Source organism: Pteropus alecto, unplaced genomic scaffold, assembly GCF_000325575.1.
Source record: "Pteropus alecto unplaced genomic scaffold, ASM32557v1 scaffold100, whole genome shotgun sequence".
NCBI classification, from domain to species: Eukaryota; Metazoa; Chordata; class Mammalia; order Chiroptera; family Pteropodidae; genus Pteropus; species Pteropus alecto.
The window spans coordinates 1,243,177-1,259,530 of NW_006430723.1; the positions used below are offsets into that span (position 1 = coordinate 1,243,177).

The following is a 16,354-nucleotide window of genomic DNA, read 5'->3' on the forward strand; positions in this document are numbered from 1 at the left end:
CATCTAGAGGGACCTGGAATGAAGCATCAATACCAGCCAGAACAATATCCAAGGCCTGCTGGCATGTCCAGAACACTGCATTGATCTCTAGGCTTCCAGAATTGCCAGGACATGCTTTGGGAATGTAGTCTCGGGCCTCTAGATGTCCTCCCTGGGGCCTGCCTTTGTAGTTGCTTTAGTTCCCCTCGATTTGATGTCTCCCTATTCAAAAGACCTCTCTTTAATCTTGTTTAGTCTTGGTTCTTTTCCTCTACTCATAGGCCCTGTTGATAATGTTGAGGTACCAGCCTGCCTCAAATTATAATGTCATTAATAGCTACTGCATTAAAAAATAAAAATTTGGGAAAAATATGATTCACTGTGCTCTTATGTAGTATAGCTACTGCCCAACTATTGAGGTGGCTGTCTTTGCCTCTTAACTAACTGTTCCTTGCTGTCTGGACTTAATTACATTCAGTTTTCTAACTGGTCACTTTTTAGAAATTCTTTCCTTATTCCTTTTGCTTACACTGGACAACTTCGGCCAATCCTCCTCTAATCCCTAAACCTCAACTATTCTGTAGTCTGATGACTCACCAATCTAGACTCCAAATCCTAGACTAGGATGATCATAGCCTACGTAATATGTCTTTTGGGGTGGGGTGGGGGGCGTATACTTGGATTATCTGTGCCTCTGGAAATGTTGCCGAAGGACGGTGAAGGAAAAAGAAGATGGATATGTTCTTGGTCTGTTCCACTGTTATGTAGCCAGGCTTTGAAGAAAATCTCCATGCTGACAATATCATTGTCTACAGTCTGAAAGTCAATGTCAGTTCCCAGGAAAGAACTCTCTGCAGAAGAAAAGGAAATAGTGGTTAAAGTGTTTAATTCTTTAATTGTAAATTCTGAAATTGTAAATTTTAAATGCACACATTTTTTGACCCATTAATTCTACCTCCAGATATCTGCCCTACAGACATTCTTAGATAGTACATAAAAAGACATATGCAAAGATGTTCGGTACAGCATTGTTGCACTAACAAATAATCAAAACCCCAAACAGGAAGCAGTTCAAATGCCCAGCAATAAGGGAATGTCTAAATAAATTACGGTACACTCAGACTATGGAGTATTATGTAGCTGTTAACAAATAAAGTAAAGCTAAATGTAGTGAAATGAAAAGCTAGGAGATAGTAAGTGAATAAAGAAAGTTATATAACAAATGTGTATATGAGCCCATTTACATAAAAATAAAACTATCGGCCTAAGTACATACATATGTACATAAATGCATTTTTCAAAGGTCTGGAAGGCTACCATCAAACTGTTAGCAGTAGACAGGAGTGGAAATGGGACTGAGTTCTGAGATACATTCCTTTTTATTATTCATATTTCTATACTGTTTGAATTTTATTGAAATCATGTATTTAAAAACATTCTAGAATACAAAAACAGCAATAAAATAATATAGCAATGCAAATTAAATAGTTAACAAGCGGCACTTCAGCTTTTTGTTGTTTCATAGTGAAAATGTATTCAATTATTACTTCTGTTATAAAAAAATAAATTTTACAAAGATGAAAAGAAAAAAAGAAAAGATGAACTCCCGAGTTTTACCTTCTGACACAGTTTACGCAAGTTTGCCATTGGCATGCTGTATCTCACAGTGCGATCAGCAGCCAAGAAGACAGTGATGGTCTGATGGAATTTGATTTAATTCTAAATCTGAACGAATGGAGCTGGGTGGGTGGGTGAGGAGGCTTTGCTGGGCTACTTCCTGCTTCAGGCATTGCTAGCTCAGGAGTTGGGTTCTGAATATGCAGGTAAATGTCAGTAAAAGCCAAATATTAGGTGGTGGGGAAGTGCAGAGAGAGGAAATGAGGCAAGAGCTGGAAAGAACGTGAAGAGGAACCCGAATTTTTTTGCCTGACTGTGAGGGACTCTCTGAAATCCTTTTACAAAGGGCCTAAGAAAAGCCGGTTGCTCTAATGAATTAACTTCTGTGTATGACTCATGGATCCCAGGGAGAAGGTTGGTCTATTTCTAGAACGACATTCCTGAGGACAAGTATGCAGAGGTGGCAGACTCTTTACAGGGAACAAAGGGCTTCAGTCCAACGTGTTGGTACCCACACAGGAGGTGTGGTGAGACTTATATGACTTCATGTCATATTTAATGACTAGTTCTGTGTCTGAAAAGGGGCACCAAATGCATTTCTCTTTGACCGGTAGGATTAAAACTCTACTGTTTTTTGTGAATAACTATGAGGATTCATTAGCTAATTAGTTATTTCATTCATTTCTTTAGGCAGAAATATTCATCATGTATTACATAGAAGATAAAAATACCAGGTACAAAGATCTAATGATACTCTTTAAGGAGTTTATAAAGCAACATTGTATATATGTTTTTCAAAGGAATATTTATTGCAGTTATAAAGCGACACTATTTTTGACCATTCTTCTTAAACTCTCATCTGTCCCATTATGTTTTAGGGTGCTATAGTGATAAATATAAAGTAATTTGTCAAAGAAATGTCCCTTGTAAGTAAGGAGAAAGGTTTTTTTTAATAATGTGAACCTTATTTTGTCACAGGCAAAACAAGAAAAACCTTAATTTTTTTGAGCCTGGACTTTGACTTGAATGGCATATGAAAATGACTGAACAGCTTCTCCTCAGGGAGACAAAATAGTTATTAAAGCTTGAGAAGGCAGATACAGAGCTACCGAAATGGAACTGAGCAAAGGATCTCAGAAAGTAGAGAGGATAATATTGCTTAGAGTTTCAACAACGGAATTTTGGAGAGGAGAAATAAGTATTTCATTTTTTTTTTTTCTCCCCAGGGAAAGGGTAGAAAGTCTTCTCATGGCCAGTATAAGGGGACAACAGCAAAGTTATCTCCCACTGAGAATCTGGACATAAAAATAGGAGTTTTCCCAGAGTTAAACCATAAAATCAACACAGAATGGTGAGGTCCATTAAAAACAGTGATCTAAAGAAAGGAGAATGGCTTACTGACCACAGCAAGATTTGGCTGGAGCCTATGGACGGTACTGGCTTATCCAAAGAATGAACATTACAGAGAGGGTTGGCCAGAAACGAAGCACAGAGAACGGCATGGCTCAGAGGAGAGGGCTTGCTGGCTCAATGATGTGCCCCAATGCCAAGATGTGTCTGTTAAGTCTCTGCTCTTCCTGGTGATGATGATGGTTATGGTTCTCCCTCTAAAATATCCTGGCTTAAAACAGTCATGGGAATGTAGAGTACAACATAGGGAATATAGTAATAATATCGTAATAACTATAAATGGTTCCAGGCAGGTACTAGACTTATTGGGGGGATCACTTCATAAATTACTTAAATGTCTAACCACTATGCTGTACATCTGAAACTAATATAAAATAATATTGAATGTTAAATGTAATTGGATAAAAGTATTCTGGCTTATATTTTGGTCTTAGGCTAGATAAGGTAAGCCTATCTTGGAGAGAGGCTGTCAAAATAATTTTCTGATCTTGCAAAGCTGAAGGACCAAGCCTGAAACATGGCGTCTCTCAAGGAAAATGCCGGTCTTCTCTGCAGACTTCCCATCAACATTCCTGAAGTTCTGTCCAACTTCTTAACCTATAGGTTCTTGGGAAAGCCACAGAGCAGAGCTTCTTCCTTGGAAAAAGTTCTCATGTAATTTTCGCAGAGACACTGTACTTTGGGTTTGAGTCTATAGTTTTTCGGGCTCAGAAGGGAGTTAGCAGCTTCTCAGGGACAGTCACATTGTTCAAGTTAACCTCTAATGTGTTAAGCAGAACACACTAGAGGGAAAATGTCTTTTCCATTTCCTCTGCCAGTGGTTCAGACATTCCTTTCCTTGTGCCTGGATCATGGCAGTAACCTCTTAGCTGTCCTACCAAACTCCATTCCTTCTCCAGTACTTACATACTGCTACCAGTTAATTCTAAAATGTGGTTTCATCAGATCCTATTGTTGCTAAAGAGCACATATTGCCTTCCTGCTGTCATCTTTATTACCCTCACTCAGCCTATGTTACTGGTAATACTCATCATTCCTCAAATACCACACCCTTCCCTTCTTCTATGATGGCTTATACGATTCCTTCCATCTTTACCCGTTGAGATTCTGTAATCCCACCCCGCACGGGTAGCTTACATAGAGCTGAAGCTTAGCAAATGCCTGTTAAGTTAAACAACAAATTAAACAATTGCTCCCTCCTCTGTGGCTCTCACTACTTTTTCCTGTAACCCTTCTGCTTCAGCTAAGTTCGTCTCCTTTGTCACATGACTTCCTTCCTTCCTTAGTGCTTTTATTACTCTGTCAATCCATGGCCTGTGCCTCCCCCAGAATTCAGCGCAGAGCTGACTCTGTCCAGGAAATTATGCTTAATTATATCCTCCCTTATTCGGTTTTAATCAGCATCCCCTGGGGATCTGTGGGCTTCATTTGGTCAATATTAATTACACTTGTTAATTGTCTCCCCTGAGGGGGTTTCTTCTCTTTCTGTGAGTTTTTGAAAGGTGATGGGAGGTAGTGGAAAGACAAGGGTTTGAATCTTGACTTGAAAGTTGTTAGCTATGTGACTTTGGGCAAAGTGGGGATAGTACAACCTATGTCACAGTTATAGCGAGGCATACGAAGTAAGATGATTATCTCTCAATGGCATGCGGTAGGTCCAACAAATGGCATTTTCTTCCTTTACTCTCGTTAACAAAGTCATTTGCATTTATAGAATAAGAATGTGCTTTCCTTATTTAAATTCTCCCCTCCCCGCCCATCACTTCCCTTGGTGACTGCTTCCTCCCCAACACTTAGAACTGTGTTCCTCACCAGTACAACTAAATGTGCTACATTTGGGGGCTGAGAAAGAGACTTCTCAATTTCTCAGATACTGAAGAGCAGCTCCCACATGGACTGGGGAGTAGTGCACTGGACACGAGATGAGCTGAGTCCCACTGAGGGTATGAAATAAAAAGGTTACCGGAACGTGGGCGCAGCTCTGAGCGTCTGGGTGATGAAGACAAGTGAGGAAGGCCTGGTTCACAGCAGTCTACCCAGCAGCCAGCATTCACATTCAGTTTTTGGAATTACCCTGCCCCCCTGTGGCCACAAGCAGTGACATCCTTCACTGAGCTCTTTTTCAGCTTTTCTGGAAGGGCTACAATAATGAGAAAAACTAATCATCGAAAATAAGGTAATGCCTAAAGCAGTTCTACTCAGAAGTCAACCTAAAAACAGGGTTACAAAACGAAAAATGTGTTTAAATGGGAGAAATAAACACTTTAACACACTTACATGCACCTTTAATGACTGTATTTTTCTCTTGACATAGAATGCCTAAAGTGGAGGTCCAAGAAAATGGCCTGCACATCCTCCCTAGTCCCACAAAGGCCCTGACCTATAGGCCAGACCTATTTCTATCGAAATGACCTTCATACAGCCTCTTCTTGGGCTTCACATATGGGTATCGCGGGTACCCATCTGAAATTATATACAATTTCACCTGTATGTGTATACATATATTTTGGTGGGGTAGAGGAAGGAGATAGGTCTTTAGCTTTTAACGGGTTCTCAAAAGAGCTTCATGACTCCAAAAAAGGTCAACAACCACTACAGAAACTATGAAATCATGGTATCTTAGCCTCCCTAGGTCAGTTTACAATCAGTTCTGGCTACTCTCTGAATACAGAAGTAGCTCTGGGTTGTTAACAACCAGGTTAAGTAATCAAAGCAACTGGATTTTGCTCAGGAACAGCTATGCAGTCACTCAACCACTGTCCCTAAATCAGCAATGGCATGAGGATCAGCTGCAGCAGCTCACAATGTTGGGGGCAGTCCAGCTTGTCTGTCACTTGCCTCATTTGTGGAGATGATACTTGGACCCTGGGAAAAAGGTGGTGACAGGGACAGTGGTAGTTACAGCAGTGTAGACTCTGCCAAGAAGTGAGTGCAGGACTGACCAAATGGTGACCATGTTCCTGCGGTGTCAGTCTATAAGAGGGGTTAAAATAGCACTAGAACGTATGAGATAGAGAAAATTTATTTCCCTGGATTCTTATCAGGGAGAGTACTGTTGTCATTTATTCATTTGCTTATTCTTTCATTTAATTAGTCATTCAAATAATTATTTATTTAGTGCCTTCTGGGAGCTAAGCACTGATTGTGCCATCAATGAAAGAGGCAAATTTCCTGCTTTAGTGGCTTATATTCTAGTGGGAGAACCGATAATAAACAAATAAAACAGAAAACAAATGCAGATAATGATAGACACTATAAAGAAAAACAAAGCAGGATAAGGGTGTGTGTGTGTGTGTGTGTCTAATAAAGAAAAACAAAGCAGGATAAGGATGTGTGTGTGTGTGTGTATCTAGTCTGGTCCGCCAGGGAAATATGCTCTAAGAATGTGATAGTTGAGCAGAGAATTAAACTAAGCAAAGGAATGAGTCATGAAAACATTTGTGGGAATATTGTTCCTTATAGAGGACATTAAGTTCAAAGGTTTTAAGGTGGAAATGAGCTTGGTATGTTGGAGGAATAGCAAGAAGGCTGAAATAGAACAAGGTGGGGAAAAAAAGACCAGCTGATAAGCTGCTGGGATAAACAATGGGACCCGCAAAGAAGCATGCTCGTGAAATACCAGGTAGTCACTACGCTTGCTTCTCAGGAAGCAAGGCTTTGGCTTTGCAGAGTGGAGCCAGCACTCCTTTCCTTTATCTTTCTCTTTGCGTCTGTTTGCTCCTAAACGAATTCTGAATTAGTATTTTCAAAATATGTGTTTGAAAGTGTGCCAAACTATTAACTTGCATGGGATGTCCACTGACCCTCCCATACATGCTTTTAGTTCTGTGGTGGTGGACAGTGGTGGAAGGAGATGAGAGGAATCTAGGAGTCCAATGAATAGAACTCAAGCAGAGACGCCTGGCTTGCAGTGGATATGCCTCTTTCCCAGCCCTAGTCAGCTATCCAGGGAGCGCTACACTACAGGAGTCAAGCTGGTACAGCCTAAGGTGGACTAAAACACACACACACACACACACACACACACGCATGCACACACACACACACACACACAACCAAAACAAAACCCTCAACTGTTAACCAGAGAATGAAATACTAATGAATCACGATGATTAACTTTGTCCACGTTATAGCTCCAGGGATCATTTCTTTCTTTTTTTCTCTTTTTTTAAAAAAATTCTTTAATGTCACCACATATTTGACCTCTTTCTTTCTTTCTTTTCTTTAACTGAATAAGTTTGACATGTAACATTGTGCAAGTTTAAGGTGTACAGCATATCATTTGATAAATTTATATATTGTAATATGGTTGCTGATGTAGTGATACTACCACACTACATAATTATAGAACAATATTATTGTCTATATTCCTTATATTGTGCATTAGATCTCTATGGCTTATTTACTATTCATTATAAGTTTTACCCTTAAACATCATCACTTTTATCCTCCCACTCACCAATCCTGAGGTAACCACCATTTTACTCTGTTTTTTACAGGCTTAACTTTTTTAGAGTCCACATATATAAGTGATATACAGTACTTGTCTTTCTGCCTGACTTATCTTGCTTAGCATAATGAGTTCAAGGTCCATCCATATTGTCAGAAATGGGAAGATAGCTTCCTTTCTCATGGCTAAATAATATTCCATTGTGTAAATGTACCACAACTTTTTTTTTTTAATCAATTCATCTGTTGATGGGCATTTGGGTTATTTCCATATCTTGGCTATTGTGAATAATGCTGCAGTAAACATGGTAGTGTAAGTATCTCTTTGAAATCACGTTTTTATTTTCTGGGGTACATACCCAGAAGTAGAATTGCTGGATTGTATAGTAGATCTATTTTCAACTTATTGAGGAACCTCCATATTGTTTTCCATAGTGGTTGGACTAATTTACATTCCCACCAACAATGTAAAGTTGGCCCTTGTGCAGGGTAAGGGCACTGATTATCCTCCTTGAAAATCCTCATATAACTTAAATTGGCCCTTTGCACATGCAGATTTCAAAACTGCCAGCTGACTCTTGAACAGCGCTGGTTTGAACTGTGCAAGTCAGTTGAACTGAGCAGGTCAACCGAAAAAAAATCCACATATATAGTGGCCTCGTGCAGTTCGAACCCATGCTGTTCAAGGGTCAACTGTGTAAGGGCTCCCTTTTTACCATGTCCTCGTCAGCACCAGTTGTCTCTTGTCTTCTTGATAACAGTCATTCCAACGTGAGTGAGGTGATATCTCATTGTGGATTTGATTTGCATTTCCCTGATGATTAGTGAGGTTGAGCATCTTTTCATGTGTCTGTTGACCATTTTAATGATGTCCTCTTTGGAGAAGTGTCTGTTTACTTCTTCTGCCCATTTTTAAATTGGATTATTGAGTTGACTGAATTCTTTATGTATTTTGGATATTTACCCCTTCTCTAATATATGACTTGCAAAAATTTTCTCTCATTCTGTAGGCTGTCTTTTCATTTTGTTGATTGTTTCTTTTGCTGTACAGAAGCTTTTAAGTTTGCTGTAGTCCCATTCGTTTTTTGTTTGTTGTTGTTGTTGTTGTTTTGTATCATGCTTTTGGTATCATGCCCAAAGAAATTATTGCCAATATTGATGAGCTTCTTCTCGACATTTTCTTCTAGGAGATTTATGGTATCAGGTCTTACGTTTGAGTCTTTGATCCATTTTGAGTTAACTTTTGTCAGTGGTGAGACAGGGGTCCAGCTTCATTGTTCTGCATGTGTTTCTCTAATTTTCCCAGCACATTTGTTGAAGAGACTATCCTTTTCCCGCTGGGTATTCTTGACTCCCTTGTCAAATATTAGCTGACCTTATATACCCCAGGTTTAATTCTGGGCTCTTTGTTCTGTTTCATACAATGGATGATTTACATCATTAGTGACAAACTAGGGAACTATGGGTCCCCCTAGCTCTGAGACAGGTCCCAACCTAATTTCAGGTGTAATATTTTAGCCCTTAGTAACCAGATAAACAAGGAAAAAAACTGTTTCCAGAAAAATTACTTTGGCTGGGTGAGTAATCTTTTTAGATTTACTTTTTCTCAGGCCTGTGTGTTTCTAATAGTGCAGAAGCCTGTGACTGGTAGCAGGGACTGCTCCATGGGGAAAGCAGCACCATGTCCCCACACATTTGGGATGATGAGAGCAAACCTGCATGACAAGGAGCTGTCAGTCAATCCTGCTTTGAGATATATAACTTGCCTTGCCCTGGCTGGTCCAAGCAGAAAGGAGATCATGCAGGTGCAGCAAAGAGGGTCCTGGTTAGGGAAGGATGTGTGCATACCTGTGGGCACCAGATTCAGCACCTTTTCCACCTCTGCACCCCCAGCACTGGCATAGTATCTGGCATACAACAGGAGCTCAGTAAATGCTTCACAGTACAGAATAAACTAACTCTGGCCAGCCTGCTGGTTACTTTCTCTATGACCTTAGACCAGTCACTTCATCTTCTAAGCTCAATTTCTCCATATGTAAAGTGGAAATGATAATAATACCTAGGCAAAGAGTTTGTTAGAGTATAAAATGATGACACCTAAAAACACTTTGTAGATTTTAAAGCACCATGCAACTATAAGTTTTCTAATCATGAAAGATTAGAAAACTTCCTCCCAGCTGTCTGCACATGAACATTTTAGTCATATGATTCAAGTTGTAAGAAAATATATTTTATCTATGGATCTCAATAGCTCTATTTTCATTTTATTGAAAAAAAATGCAGCTCATATGAAAAAGAGGTTGATTTTTTACTGACTGAGATATTTCAAAGTGTAGAGCACAGTTTGACTTAGGAAACACTTGGTTTAAAATGTATTTAAAAAGTCTTCTTTTTCTGCACAAACTAATTTGCATATTCTATAAACCAAAAAGCATTTAATGTAAATTGTAATGCAAATTTGAAAAGCTGATTGGGAAGACGTGTTTTCATTACACTTAAATCTAGCATTAAAATCTATTGGAATGACCCTAAGAAATAGACCAAGGAGTTTTGCCTCCTTAATGCCCACGGCAGCTGAAGGAAAGATTTACTCCTAGGTGAAAACAAAAGTAGGAGGAACCAAGAAAGAATATAACACTAGGGAGCCAGGTAGACTAAGGAAAAGTTTTTAAAAAACACTGAAATCAAAGAAAGCCCTAAAACATATCCTAGGCAAAAACAACCAAAATCTAGATAGACTATGTAACAAATTTGTGATCTTATACGTGTGTATGCATTTGTTGGTACTGTTCGACGTGTAGCTTCAGGGTACGGAATTCCTAGAAGTGGGAGTGGTGAGTCAAAAGTAAGTAGTTATATCTTGCCAAATTCCCCCTCAGAAAGGTTGTGCCCTCGTGCATTCTACCAGCAATGTATAGAAGTGAAGCCTCACCAACAGAATATGCTGTCAAACCTTTTAACTTTTGCCAATCTAATCGGTGAGAACTGATATGCCAGTGTAGTGTTAATTTTCATTTCTCTAATTATGAATGAGGTTGAGCATATTTTCATATGTTTCAGGATCATTTTAAAAAAGCTTTGAATTATCTGTTCATGTCTTTTGTCTATTTTTCTATAGGGTTTTGGTCTTTCTCCCCTCAATTTGTAAGTGTTTTTTTAATGTTAGAGTTATTAACCTTTTTCCCTTTGAGATATAAATTGCATATGCTTTTTCTTAGTTTTTCACTTGTGTTGTGCTTTTTGCCATGCTTAAGATTTTTATTTTTATATAGTTAATTTTTATGTATTTAAATCAATCAATCTTTTTTTCATTGTACTGGATTATGAGTCATAGGTAAAAAGCCTTTCCCTATGCTGAGATTATAAAGGAATTCGCCAACATTTTCTTTTACTACTTTTAAAATATCATTCTTTACATAGGTTCCTAGTCCATTTAGAATATTTTCTACATGGATAACCAGTTGTCCCAGCACCCTTTTGAACAAGTCCATCTTTGCCTTACTGATTCATGATGCCACCTTTATTCTATGCAAAATTTATATTGGTATTTGTGTCTATCCCTGGCCCCTACCAATGCTTGTACTGTGCTAACTAGTACTCTTCTGCTAAGTATATGATGGGCTGATTTCAGATATAGAAGTGGCCAGATGGTCCCAAAGTTGTTGAGTGGGAGCAGTGCGAGTCATTTGTCAAGTAAAGCAGGTAGGGGTGTGTGTGTGTGTGTGTGTGTGTAAGGGGATTAGGGGATGAGGGGAATAAGAGAGAATAATGGGAGTTTAATCAAAAGAACTTCTTTTAAGTTATAATCTCCTAAAGACAGGAAGAGAAATGATGGAGAACTTGAAGCTATTGACCTGAATAGAAGATAGAAGGAAGGTAAAAAGAAAGAACCAAACTGATCAAGACTGAATAAGGGCCTTCCAGTCTGGTTAGGTTCCAGTACCTAACAAACTGATCTTTCTGTAAATAACAGCTATAAACACATATTACTTGAGGGCTCTGGAGATTGAACAAAGGTAGATTTTGGAGAGGAGTTCAAACTTGGAGGAGGTGACCAGCAAGGAATGAGTGCTCCATTTTTGTACCTTTGCCCTGAGGGTGGCCTTGGTTAGAGCAGTGTAGGAAAGCTACAACTTCAATAGAAAGGCCTCTGTCTTTCATTGGGATTACTGGGGAAGGAACCTGAGGCACCTAAAGTCTCCAGAGAGTGAGGGAGAAATCTAAGAAAGGAGACATCCAGATCCAGAGAGCCCTAAATCATGTCTTTAAGCTCAACTGACCCTAGGTGGGACAAACTGAAAGTAGCTCACACTTTAAGTTTAAAGAACAGAATTGAGATTTGGGTGAGGGGCCCATTGCAAGCCATGAGAGGTTGCAGTTTGAATTTAACAAAGTTAACTGTCTGTCAAAACAAACATTTCTCAGAGTTATATAATAGAGTCCAGAGTCTCTAATGTTATGTGTACATAACAGTCAAAAAATACAATCTAAATGTTTTTGGCATACAAAGAGTCAGAAAATGTGTCCCAATCTTAAAGGAAAATACAATCAATAGATGCAAACTCCGAGATAACAAAGATGTTAGATTTATCAGGCAAAGACTTTAAAGCAGCATAATTATAATTATGCTCAATGAAGAATAGAAAATAAGTTCATAATGATAGAAAAGATAGGAAATATCAAAAAAGCAATAGAAAGTATAAAAGAGAACCAAATGGAAATGTTAGAACTGAAAAGTACAATATCTGAACAAAAAAGTTCACCACATTGCCTTAGTAGCAGATGGAGATGAGAGATGTGTGAATTTAAAGATAGATCAATAGAGATCATCTAATCTGAAGAAGACAAAGAAAAAAGTCTGAACAAACCAAACTAAGCCAAACCAAACCAACCAACCAAACAAAAAACCAGAGTCTTGGGGAACTGTGGAACAATTTAAAAAGGTTTAACATCTGGATAATTCAAGTCCCAGAAGGAGAGAATAGTGGTAAATGAGACAAAAAAAAAAATAGTTGAAGAAATAATGGCAGAAAGTTTTCCAAATTAGGTTAAGGATATAAATTTGCAGATTCAATAAGCTCAGTGAACCCCAAACAAGAAATCCATGCTGAATCACATGATTGTAAAGCTGCTGAATAATAAACATAAAGAAAATATTCTCGAAAGCAGCCTGAAAAATGATCTTTTACATACAAGGGAAAGTGATTTAAGAGCTGTGACTTTTAATGAGAAACCACAGAAGGCCAGAAGACAGTGGAGCAACATCTTTAATGTGCTGAAAGAAAAAAAAAATCCTGTCATTTCATAATTCTATATACAATAAAAATATCCTTCAAGAGTGAAAGTGAAATATACATTTTCATATAAATAAAAACTAAGAGAATTGTTATCACTGGAACCAGACTACAAGAAATACTAAAGTTCTTTGGGCTGAAGGAAATGATACCCAGCGGAAAGCTGGGTCCTCAGGAATTAATGAAGAGCACTGGAAATGGTCAATATAAAAGATAATTTTTCTCTTAGTTTCTTTAAAAGTCACATAACTGTTTAAAGGAATATTTACAATATTGTCATGTGGAGTTTGTAATGTAGATGTAATATACATAATAACTATAACAAAATGTCAGTGTGTATAGGGGATAAATGAACATACATAGTTGCAATGTTTTTGTATTTTACATGAAATGGTACTATATTAATTCAAAGTAGGCTGTAAAAAAGTTTAAGAATACATTTTAATCCCTACTTAGGTATTGTAATCCTGAGGCTTCAACATTCTATGTAAAGTGGTACTATACTGACTCTAAGTAAACTGTGAAAAGTTAAGGATGTATAGCATAATCCCTAGAAAAGTCACTAAAAAATAATGCAAGAAAATATAGCTGAACAATGAATAAGTTAAAATAGAATTTTAAAAATATTTCATAATCTAAAAAAAAAGCAGGAAAGCAGGGAAAAGATGAACAAAAACCCGAGAGGACAAACAAAAAATAAAATGGTAGACCTAAATTCAACTATATCAATACTTATGGTAAATGCAAATGGACTATCTACTCCAAATAAAAGGCAGAGATTAGCAGAATAGATAAAAATGGACTTAGTTACATGCCGTCTTTGTACTTAAAGAGATATACTTTAAGCACAAAGACACAAATGGCTGAAGGTAAATTATTGGGAAAAGATGAACCAGACACACAGTAAGACCCAAAATAAATAAAAACATATGCCCATACAAAGATTTGTGTATGATTATTTGCAGCAGCTTTAGTCACAACAGCTAAAAACTGGACACTAACAACCAAAACATCCATTAACAGGTGAATGGTTAACATAATGTGGCACATTCACACAATATAATACTACTCAGCAATAAAAAGACACTAATTATTGGTATAAACAACATGGATGAATTTCGAAATCTGAATAGAAAAAGTCAGATACAAAAGAAGGATTTACTGTATGAGTCCATTTATATAAAGTGCAAACCAAAAGCAGATCAGTGGTATACATTGGGGGCCAAAGAAGGGATGGAGTATAAAGGGCAAAAAGAATCTTTTGGGGATGATGGAAATGTTCTGTATCTTGATTGTGGTGATGATTTGTGGGCATATTCAATTGCCAAAACTCACCGAATTATATACTTTGAATGGATTCAAATTACAGTATGTAAATTATTTCTCAATAAAGTTGGTGGGGAAAAAATTTTTTAAATCCTAATATTCAAATAACTTTATATTTTCCTTTGAACTCTAAAAAACTCTTTAATTCAATTTTTAAAAAGGGAAGGAAGATTTGCCATTTTCTGAGGCTATGGTTTCTGTTGGTAAAATAAACAAATGTCTCTCTGTGTTAAAAATCTTTAGTAATAAATACAACAGTGGTTGTAATTTAGTCTTAACACCATAGGGAAATGACTTTAATGCAGTTATCAAAGGCGAACTCAAGGAACAGCTGTATTTTCTGGCCTATTTTCTAAGACAATGAAAGGAGGAAAAATATCTATCTTGAGTCTGAAAATTGCACTGAAGCATGAAACATAGAACAGGTCCGTCCCCTCCCGCCCCACTCCCCCACCCGCAGCTGGTGGAATCCTTTAGGAAGCAATGAATCTTTATCTTCTATGTTTGGGTTGTTAACATTTGATGTTTCCTGAGAACACATATGGATAAAATACCTTTCCAAAAGAGCTTGACATCGATCTCTGGCAAAGTCTAGGAGAAAATATTAAACAGATGGTTTGTGAGCACTTAGAATGGGAACTTGATATCCTTGTGTACAAGCTGAGAGATGTAGGCTGGTGGACAGCATCATTAGGCTGATTTGCAACTGGCTGAAAGACTTACATACCCAACGAGTGCAGACTGTTGTCAACCTGGACCGATGCCCTCTGGATGCCAAAGTGCATTGATCACAGTGGCCATTTTAGTTTTGGCATATTTATTACTTAGCTAGTCTTTAGAAAGCTATTATAAATTTTTTTATTATATGCAAATAAACACATGCAACATATATGTAAGCTATGAAGCATAACAGCATTTGAACACTCATGAATCCTTTATTCAGCGTAAGCATGTAGAACATCACCAACACTACTAAAATATCTATATGCTTCTCCCTGATCTTCTCCAAGGGAAAACTTGCCAAACTGAATTTTTTTTATCATTCCTTTTCTTTTAAAAGTAGCTTTATTGTTTTAAACAAATACTTTATTATTTTAGTTTTGCTTGAGCTTTATAAAGAGGTATCATACTGTACATATCTTTGATTATATGCTTTTTCCTCATTATTAAGAAGATTCATCCTCATTGTTGTCTGTAGCTGTGAATATTCCGCTTTGTGAATATACCTTGCAATATTTACTCATGCCTTGTTCAATGGACATTTGAATGGTTTCTAATTTTTGGCTTTTTGAATAATGTCAGTATTTACATTCTTATACATGTCTCCACGTGCCTTTTTTAAAAGTTTTTCTGGAGACATTCTCCTAGGAATGCAATTGCTAGGAATAGAATATTGTGAATGTTACTTTACAACAAAATGACAAATTGTGTACCAATTTACATCCTTTCTATCAGTGTATAAGAATTTCCATTGCTCTGTTGTTGTCAATACAGTTGTGAGACATTAATTTTTTGCAACCTAGTGAGCATAAAATGGTATTATCAATGTCTTAATTTATATTTCCTTGATTACTAATGGGGGTAAGAATTTTTCTTATGTTTATTTTTCTTATGTTTATTAGATTTCCTTTTCCATGAAATGCCTGTGTAGATCTTTTATGCATTTCAAAATTAGATTGTCTTTTTTTAAAAATTGAGTTTCAGTCATTCTTTATTCCGAATACCAATTATTGATTGGTATACGAGTTCAAAATATAGTTATAATTTGTCATATCACTTTCTTTATGGTGTCTTTTAATGAACAGAAATTCTTAATTTTAAAGTAGTCATACTTATCAATCTTTTATTTTTTGGTAAGCAAACTTTGTGTCTCATGTAAGAAATCCTTCCTCTTTCTCTCTATCTCTGGTCATAAAATTTTTCTTTTAAATTTTTAAAAATTCTTTTAAGGTTTACCTTTCATATTTGTCTTAAATCCATCTAAAATATTATTAAAAATTGTATGTGATAAGGATTGAATTTCATTTTTCTCATATGGGATACTGGCAGTTTCAGTATGATTTAACGACTAGACCCGTCCTTTTCCCACTGCTCTGTTATGCCAGCTTAGCTGCACACCAAGTTGTCATATAATGTGGCTGTCTGTTTCTGGGCTCTCTAATCTGTTCTAGACTGGACGATTTGCCTATTCTTGTTTCAATACGACACTATTATAATAAGAATAGCCTTATAATCATCTTACTATCTGGTAAGGCAACCATTTAGCCTTAATATCTATC

At 37.1% G+C, this 16,354-nt stretch overlaps 1 protein-coding gene across 1 annotated transcript in view; it reads right to left on the minus strand.

Annotated features, from left to right (window-relative positions):
- Positions 1 to 16,354, minus strand: part of M1AP (meiosis 1 associated protein) — a 61,155-nt gene that overhangs the window by 20,063 nt on the left and 24,738 nt on the right. The window contains exon 4 of the mRNA XM_006905224.2: positions 657 to 830. Within this exon, the coding sequence (XP_006905286.1) occupies positions 657 to 830 (174 nt within the window). The remainder of the gene's footprint in view (positions 1 to 656; positions 831 to 16,354) is intronic.